Source organism: Aricia agestis, chromosome 15 (assembly GCF_905147365.1).
Source record: "Aricia agestis chromosome 15, ilAriAges1.1, whole genome shotgun sequence".
NCBI classification, from domain to species: domain Eukaryota; kingdom Metazoa; phylum Arthropoda; class Insecta; order Lepidoptera; family Lycaenidae; genus Aricia; species Aricia agestis.
The window spans coordinates 8,392,397-8,401,963 of NC_056420.1; the positions used below are offsets into that span (position 1 = coordinate 8,392,397).

The window sequence follows — 9,567 nt, forward strand, 5'->3', positions numbered from 1 at the left end:
ACTAGTTCTGATTTATGACATGCCGTGAATTTGAATTGGCCAATCGTAATGCATTTCTTCTTTCTCCCCCCGCGTCGCTTACCTCAGCACATTGACACAATAATTTGTTAAGAGAAATCAAAACATTAGGCGTCTATTGGGTTATGTGGTCGCTGGTTACACCTATCGATACTGTAACGGTTACAGTGTAACTCATTTAGTAGTAGAGCTTGTCTAATTTGAAATGTACCCCACCACTTCACTAGTTGATATAAATGAAAAAAATTGTACTGTCAATACGAGGGAGGGGCGCGTCATTTTAAGTTAGACAAGCCCTACTGAAAACTCGGTACAGCAATGCCGTAGCCCGCTACGCGGCGTAGCAGCCTACGAGTTGCTACACTTCCCGTGTACTAAAATATTTCCTGCATCACACTTTTTCTTTCATAGGTAAGGTCATAGGTGGTTCTGTAGAAATAAAAAAATATTTTAATTCAGAAAATATATTTGCGCATCACTGTGGTTGGGTTGCACCAGAGGCGTGGTTAAAGTTAAAGTTATGGTTATAATTTTTTTTTATGAAATAAGGGGGCAAACGAGCATACGGGTCACCTGATGGAAAGCAACTTCCGTTGCCCATGGACACTCGCAGCATCAGAAGAGCTGCATGTGCGTTGCCGGCCTTTTAAGAGGGAATAGGGAGGGGAGGGTAGGGAAGGGAAGGGAATAGGGGAGGGTAGGAAAGGGAATAGGGTAGGGGATTGGGCCTCCGGTAAACTCACTCACTCAGCGAAACACAGCGCAAGCGCTGTTTCACGCCTGTTTTCTGTGAGGACGTGGTATTTATCCAGTCGAGCCGGCCCATTCGTGCCGAAGCATGGCTCTCCCACGTATAAAATGTGTTATGTGTTGTGTGTTATAGTTAAATATGGCGTCCTTTAGCTTTAACTTTAACCTTAACTTTAACCGAAGAAATTCACAGATGTCTTTATTTTTTTATTGAAGCTACAGGTAACGGGATTGAGGGTATAAAAAATTTAATTATCCGTAAAAATGGACAGGAAAAATATAACACTGTAAAACATAGTAAATTTTCAGATATACATACGTATGGCGTCCTTGGACGCCATATTTCAACCAAGAATTTGACATATTGCACTGTAGTTATAGTTAAAGTTACAGTTATAGTTAAAGTTAGTTGGTGCAACCCAACCTAAATGTTGGACGGAACTTCGTACCATAGAATCACCTTGGTATCGGAGAACCAAAAGGGGTTTCTTCATAAAAAATAATAAAAAAAAACTATCAATTTCATTTAGTAGGTAACACAAACTTAATAGGACTTGCTGCTGCACTCTGATATGACTATTAGTTATGACTTATGAAGATTTTGATAAGCCCCATATACTTTATTCTGTCAATCTCTTCTTCGTTACATTGCATTGATGTTTACATCGATGTTCAATCATCATATTTTAATCATCTCTGAGTGCAGTAGAGTATATCTAAATCTTGTTAAAGAATAATATCGGTTAACGGCCGTTCCCAATATTTGATCTATCTCTGGTTTTGCCCTACTAGAGATAGGAATAGCTCTCATTAGACATTAGAGACATATATTTTATGTCAATTCAATGGTTAGCTGCGATCGGTCGTATGTCAAAACAGAGATAGATTGAATATTGTGAACGGCCGTAAGCGAATAAGCGTAAAAAGCTAACAGGCAAAGATAAAAAATTGCTTCGAAAATTAGCCATTATTTGTCGTAAAAACTCAATGACAAAAATGTTATTGTGGGATATCCATAAGAGATATACAATACTATACCATCGCGGAGTTTTCTGTAGACCTTTTTAATGTGTACAATACTTAGTACATTATTTTGATAAATCTCGTAGGGTTCAGGCTGCGTTTGCAATGTAAGCAGAAAAAATTTAATTATTTACGATATCACATTAGAAACCCCAACAATAACAGTATTTCTCCACTATTTAATGAATGTTATTATACTTATAAACCTTCCTTTTGAATCAATAGTGATAGATATAGATCTATTAAAGAAAACCGCATCAAAATCCGTAACGTAGTTTTAAAGATTAAATTTAAAAGGGTATTAATTAAAAAGGGACATGAGGGAAAAAAGCAACTTTGTTTTATATGTTACTAGCTGTCCCGGTGAACTTCGTGTCACTTAGAGTCCGTATACGAAATTTTGCCGAAATTGTGAAGAAAACTACAGAAATAATCTATATAGATAAAATTCTATCCAATTTGAGAAAAAATAAAAAAAAAACAAATTGTGCCAAAAAACACGATTCAAAAATACGTAAATCTCACATTATATTACTCGCCGCAAGGCTAATGTGAGATTTAGGTATTTTTGAATCGTGTTTTTTGGCACAATTTGCTTTTCTTTTTTTTTTCTTTTTTCTCGAATTGGATAGAATTTTATCTATAGATTATTTCTGTCGTTTTCTTTTTATGAATTACAGCTCCAAGTTACCGAAATTAACAGCAATTCTTTGCCCATTTTCTCTAAAATTTTGCCGAGTTACATATTTTTTTACTCAACTATTTCATATTAAAGTGGTAAAAAGTAATTCCAACATTGTATAGACGACTTTCTCAACAGTACATTGTATTTTTTTCATACCGTTAAGACATCAATACAATCCATAAACAGGTGATATTCTAAACCTTTTACAGCAAAAATCCCAAAACTGTCGCGGGTTTGAGTTGGATTATTTAAAAATACTTAAAAAAAACAAAAATCTAGCTCCAACATTAGATTATAATTGAAATGATCTTACATGTTGTGCATTAAAACTTATAGAAATACTGTATTTTAACTGTTAAATCACGTCTGTTAATCAGCGAAATCGGCAAAATTTCGTATACGGACTCTTAAAACCTTCCCTGAATTTCTACGAATATTTTAAGACTAAAATCAGCCCAATCCGTTCAGCCGTTTTCGAGTTTCAGCGCGACTAACATATTTGAAAATCCATTTTTATATATAAACTACGTTATTTGAATAAATCGTTTAACAGAATAATAGCGCACAATATCAAAATATTGATAAATGTACCTCGATTCTACTTTTCTAAAACAACGCTGATATAGCTTTGTTTCTTGATCGATAACTGGAGTAAACGAACGAACCGCCGTTTCTTATCAAGAAGCTTAATTATCAAATTACTGACTTCTGGAGTTTTGAACACTCAGAAACATTTTGTCTCAATATCATTTTGCCACTTGGTAAATGGGTACTGACAACAGACCGGATCGAATAAGGAACGGAGTTACATTATTGATGCATTCATAATTATTTTATATTAGTAGAATCAGGATACTGCTAACAAAGATCTTGACCTTATAATAATATGATAACACTGCAAAAATGATTATCTATTTCACATTTACAACTACAAGAATAATCTCCGTGCATTTATTGCGCGCAATGGTATTATAGTACACATTGTGAATTTGTTATTTTTAATTCAATTTATTTATTTTGTAAGAAGTCATGGACGGAAAAATGACTTCTGCGGATTACGAGCAGGTTGCCAGAGAAATGCGAGCGTGGCTCAACTCACAACCACATCTACCTCAAGATGTCTGTAAGTATTTACATTAAAGAAATAATTAACTCTATCATGCTTCGATCAAATCTTGTTTTGATCGAAGCATGATAGAGTATGAATGATATTCAGTACAAAACAATAAATAATATTAACCTTATCATAAATATGTTAAGTAACAAAAATGTGACGTCCTTTTTAAAACCTAACGCGGTCACATTAACTTGACGCATGATTTGATGACGTCATTATGGAGCGGGTATATTATTGCATTCCAGCGATGCATCAAGTTAATATGACCGTGTTATAGGTATTATCTATCTGAATGTCGTGTATTATCTCGCTTCATTTCTTAGTGAACTGACCGTCGAAGTAAGAGATGGCCCCTTTTCATACGGAGGTTTAGGCCGGCCGCTTACATACCTTTTCTGCATGCGATTTCTGAATTCGGAAATCGAATACGAAAAACGTTTGCGGCCAACTTAAAAGCAGCAGGAATTACTCAAGACTTGGAATTTTTCGAGCGCGACCGGAAAATGCTATGCCACAGTGTTTGTGCGCGAACTCCTCCAAAACGGCTCAACCGATTTTAAGAAATTTTGTATGTACATTCGCTAGGCCTGGTGCCTGATAGATGTACGAACTTAAAGTACGCGAGTTTTAAGTTCGCGACCTTACTCGGCTTGCGTCGGTGACACACGAGAATCGCTCACACCGGATTACCATGCCCCCAGGCTCGCGGCTCTCGGCTCTTTGCTGACACACAGGCAATGAAGATCGTCGAGCCATAAGTCCGCGCACTTACTCGCACGTCTGTCACCCCCTTCAGAATAGGTTTTTATCTACTTTTTATATTGATACTACAAATAATTTATATGGCAAAACAATGTTTGCTGGGTCAGCTAGTTTCAAATATACAAGACCCCGGCCCTGATTCAGTAACTTATTCCAGCGGACAACATGCTGTGCCGCTTCGCTCACAGCTGCTACTTCAACACGGAGAAAGCGAAAGAGGCTGCCGAGACATTCTTCACCATGAGGAGAGATTACCCACACATATACACCGACAGAGACCCTAGAGCACTTCATATGCAAAGATTTATTAGCGGCATGTTAGTATTCGTTATATTAAATTTATACAGAGTGTATTGAATTTGAAAACTAAGTGATAATACTTTAGGGTGATTACCCCTATATAGAGTTCGCTGTGAAAGTAGCAGCGCTGAAAGAGAAACATTTTTTCATCTTTGTATGGAAAAATTCATGACGCGCGGGACTTATACAAATAACAAAATTTTGCTCTTTCAACGTTGCCACTTTCACAGTGAACTCTATATAAGGAACACATACACACCCTAAAGTATTATCATTTATCACTTAGTTTTGTTACAAATTGTAGAGGGTACCGAAATATTTTAATATGTTAATCATGCTTGTCGGTGATACATACATGTATACAATTATTTACATTTGAAATATTTCACGGGTGCGATGTTTTTACTTTTAGCAGTTTTAGGGGTTATGACCATTTCATTTCTAGATCTGGCAGACTTGTTTTTTATTTCGTGATATTTTTAATTCATTGAATTATGCTTTCTTTTATTATTAATTCAGTTAAAGTACTATCCATTGAACGTCAATTCACATAATAAGTTTTCGTGTATTGTTGGTTTAATGTTAATATTAAGGGTATTATTATTTATATTTTCAGTAACATAGCTCACCTGGATCTTTCAGCACAAAGAAAACTTTTTCTGTGGCAACTGAAAGATCCCAGTTTAGAACATTACGATTTTACTTTGGACGCCAAATTCCATCTCCTAGTCAACGACTGCTGGTTTCTCGCCAATGAGGAAAGATTTTACGAAAACGACATTCACATGGTGGCAGATTTCAAGAATCTCGTCAGCTTCAAAATGGTTTTTAAACTGAACATGCTAACAGCGAGGATTTTGGCGAAATATCAGCGGGTAAGATCCAAACCATCCATGGTCACATTGGTCTGTTCTGCCCTGCTAAACGCAAATGCGGTACTTATCTCAAAAAAAATTGAAAATTTGATTTTATAGCATCGGATAACAGAAATACGCATCTAATGAACTAAGTCAAATGGCGGTATATTTTTTAAAATCTATAAAAACCCTTATGATAGTTTTCTCTACCTCTTTTATCAGAAATCTATATCTACAAAACTTTAATTTTCTCAAAACTCACTTTCACTGAGATACCGCTTTTGCGCTTAGCAGGGCAGTGTTGCAGTTTACCGCGTCGTCGGATAACGCTATATTACAAACCCATATTGTATGCAGCCCTATTGGAAAAATCCATTGCATTTGCGACGACGTCGCATCGTAAAGAACAAACAATACACCCATGTACTAGGTTAAGGAAAAAGTTTCTTCGCATTTTATATAAAAACTAGCTGTTGCCGAAATTCCTTATCGCGCGTTGCGAAAGGGGGCTAGACGTTGTAACGACACTTTTTGACCGACACTTTATGCCACAGACATAGATCAAGATAGATGCGGTATCTATCTTGATCTATGTCTGTGCTTTTTGCTATAGTTGTAAGCCGTGCGGTAGCGCGTGTTTCTCTCTCTCTCTCTCTCTCTTTCTCTTCTTTTTTGTTGAGTATATACAGGTTTTTTGTACATAATATCCCCTTACCCCTTGGGGGTAGAATTGATCAAAATCCTTTCTTAGCGGATGCCTGTGTCATAACATCTATCTGCATGCCAAATTTCAGCTCGATCCGTCCAGTGATTTGGGCTGTGCGTTGATAGAACAGTATGTCAGTCAGTCAGTCAGTCACCTTTGAGTTATAAGTATATATTTAGATTTAGATTCAAAAGGTTTTTTATATCATTCATTTTACTTTTTCATAAATGTCTTCAATATTAGATAATATCAAAATTTGTGGAATTCCGGATTGAAAACCCTTATCTCCTGCAGAAATAAATTAGCAAATTGTTTCTGCAGGAGACAAATTTTTAATACTAGCTGTCCCGGCAATGTTGTTTTGCAATATAAAGTATTTGGCCAATATTATTTTATTGAAGTGACTAAATAAGTGGCACCGCGCCCATCGCTATCCGATTATGTGCGATGCACAAACAATGGTCGCCGTCAGTCTCGAGTTGTAATAATTTACTATTATTTATTTAACAAATGCACGTGTATCAATATAAAAAGTAACCAGTAGCCGATTCTCAGACCTACTGAATATAAAATTTGGTAAAAATCAGTAAAGCCCACGGCCTGCCGGCGCGCGGATTGTCGGAAGGGGTTGTTCGATGAAGTAGCTAACGGAGTTTTAACAAAGCTGAAGCTACATGACTGATTTGGTCGTCAGCTCTTAGTCGAGTAGTAGTAGAAGATCTATGAGTAAACAAACAAAGTTTACCTCTTTATAATATTAGTATAGATTAAAAACTACTGAATCGATTTTAATCATTTTTTCAGTGAGTGACATAGGCTATATATTTTTTACACGTGCGAAGCCGGGGCGGGTCGCTAGTTTTATATATATAATACTACGAATAATAAAAACATTACTTTTATATGTTATATCTTTTACGTAAAAAAAAACTTAGTTTTAAGAGACTTTGTTTGTAATCCTTTTATTTCTTTTTTAAATATCTTTTTTTATGGTTGTCTAAGCGGTAAGACCGCCAATTTGCGCTCTTCCTAAAAATTGTTTCTCTTTCGCATTTTGTACTTTTTTTTTATGTGCAAATAAAAAGTTCATTATTATTATTAAAGCCGTTTCGTAGGAGTACGGGTACTAACATTAAGACCGGAGCATTTTATATATAAGAAAAGTAGTTATTCATCAACTTGTGTAATTTCAGGAAGCAGTACCAATACGTCTGAAACAGCTGCACTTTGTGAACGCGTCGTACATGTCCAAGAAGGTGTTCTCGGTGCTCAAGCCTCTGTTTAGCAAGGAAACTGTCAATTTGGTAATGTTATCCTGAATCGCGCTACCGAAGTTTCCCCGAGTTATCGAAGTTTCGCGCAATAAATGAAGTATTTTGGCGCAACGGAGTTGCAAGCGTCACCTAGTTAATAATAAAGTAAAATGATATAAATAAGTACAATATGATATAAGTACATATTTAATACACATATACTTATGGGCATTATATTTTTAGATACATTTCCATGAGCCGAACTCGGACACGCTGTTCGATTTCTTCAGTAAGGACGAGCTACCCTCAGACTACGGTGGCACTCGACCTTCCATGGAAACCTTAATGGCTGAAACTATGAAACTCCTTGAGGAAAAAAGGTAGTACTAACTATAAGGTACTATCATTAGAATAGATTTTGCATTTGACTAATTGTTTTCGTTTTTGTTTCAGGGATATTGTTCTGAAAGAAGAATTCTGGGTGGTGAAAAGTTCTTAGAATGTAATTTATGCTAATATGTACCTAACAAAGGCTGGCCAAATTTTAATAATTATAATATCTTCTCCTGTTTATTTTGTTAAATTAAATACAATAAAATACATAATATATTATGTTTGTCACATATGACTTGGGCGTACCACGACGCATCCATTTTCCTTGGAATATAATTCCTAACAATTATATAGTAGCAGATTGTTATGATATTATGTGTGCTGAGGAAATCACCTGTTATTAGATATTGACCCCATGACGATCATGCAGACATAGTATTGTCAACAAACTACATGAATCTCAAGGTCGTTGCTGCTTACTATGTTTATTTATTTCCTTTTAGAATTTGTTGTTGTTGTTGTTGTGTTTGTTGTTTTTCGCCCCCGTATTTACCAAATGATATTCTCCGTTTCTGTATTCCGAAGTCCCGCTCCCGAAGTCCCTAGGTATCTCAGGTATCCGTACATTTTCGCGCAATGGGCATTGTCCAAAAAAAATCACATGTACTTTTTATAATTTTTTTTCGTTAAAATAGGGTATTTTAAGAATATAAATTAAAAATTTTGAAATTCATTGGCTAGATTTTTCTCAATAAATTTTTAAAGTTTCGCTCTGACGTCATCATCGTCTGGTTCATCAAATGCAAGTTCTCATTATGTGAAAGCTGATACGAGAAGCTTACCAAAAGTTCGAAACGTAATGTTGGTCGAATTTATTGCTAATTTAACGCCATTGAAGGTCAAACAAAGGTTAAACATATTTGTTCAAAAATATAAGTAACTGGGTATTTTTTTCGTTTATATACAGAAAAACGATCACTGACCTTATTCCTCGAAATGTTTTTGTAATCAGCAAAATTAAAAAAAATGGACAATCCCCATTACAACTAACATAATATGTTGACAATGCGCACCACCCCAGCAAGTACGCCGAGTTCCAATTCCATACTGCTGTAAGTATATGGAATTTCAGATATATGACGCACTTGCCGCGGTGGCGCACTTTGCCACATTCATAATACGCTATGTTTTTACATCTATTTTTCATCTATCAATAAAACAGATGTAAGTATATAATATGCGGATAGGGAGTCATAATTTTCTTCTATAATATTATGGCAATCACCGAATCAGGATTCACGTAGCTTTTGAATAGATGTTTTGTCTGCTAAGTGTTAGTATACTCGTAGTACTCGTAACAACAAATCAAAACACATTCAAGTAAATAACTAATTATGGAGTATTATCCTAATGATATAAGTTAGTGGTAGCACTAGTTAATGTTCTGGGATGTATTAAAAATAAATATTGTTATGAGACTGTAATTAATGTAATTACGTTAATTATACATTGTAGAATGTATGTAAATTCTATTTTTAAAACGAAACATCATAAGGCACAGCACCAAGAAATTATAATTAAGGCATTTATAAATTACCTTTTTTTACATAGGGAAATACTTTACGCATCCTCGGCGAATAGGGAATATCGGCCGGGGTATGTGGGACTTCCCGTAGGATCTACGCACTAAAACCCCATGGTGCTCCACTCTCCGTTTAGGACTTAGGTATAACTTTACGGACACGTCACACGTCACACGATCA

The 9,567-nt window shown here is 35.6% G+C and overlaps 1 protein-coding gene across 2 annotated transcripts; it reads left to right on the top strand.

Moving 5' to 3' along the window:
• Positions 1-3,418: 3,418 nt before the first annotated feature.
• On the top strand, positions 3,419-8,483 carry LOC121734203 (alpha-tocopherol transfer protein-like). Of its 2 annotated transcripts, none has more exons than XM_042124682.1 (6): positions 3,419-3,599; positions 4,513-4,672; positions 5,272-5,530; positions 7,412-7,522; positions 7,715-7,851; positions 7,925-8,482. In XM_042124682.1, exons 1-6 carry the CDS (start codon positions 3,506-3,508, stop codon positions 7,968-7,970), a joined length of 807 nt encoding a protein of 268 aa, XP_041980616.1. In that variant the 5' UTR covers positions 3,419-3,505; the 3' UTR covers positions 7,971-8,482. The 2 variants fall into 2 exon arrangements, with proteins under 2 accessions (XP_041980616.1, XP_041980617.1); XM_042124683.1 differs by lacking the exon at positions 3,419-3,599 and adding an exon at positions 4,372-4,394 and having other exon boundaries at positions 7,925-8,483.
• Positions 8,484-9,567: the final 1,084 nt, after the last annotated feature.

Excerpts from the sequence above, each read along its gene's own strand:
- LOC121734203 (XM_042124682.1), top strand. The coding sequence starts at position 3,506 with ATGGACGGAAAAATGACTTCTGCGGATTACGAGCAGGTTGCCAGAGAA. Across the intron at positions 5,531-7,411 it reads TTTTGGCGAAATATCAGCGG|GAAGCAGTACCAATACGTCT; the intron begins GTAAGATCCAAA and ends GTGTAATTTCAG. Across the intron at positions 7,852-7,924 it reads AAACTCCTTGAGGAAAAAAG|GGATATTGTTCTGAAAGAAG; the intron begins GTAGTACTAACT and ends TTTTTGTTTCAG.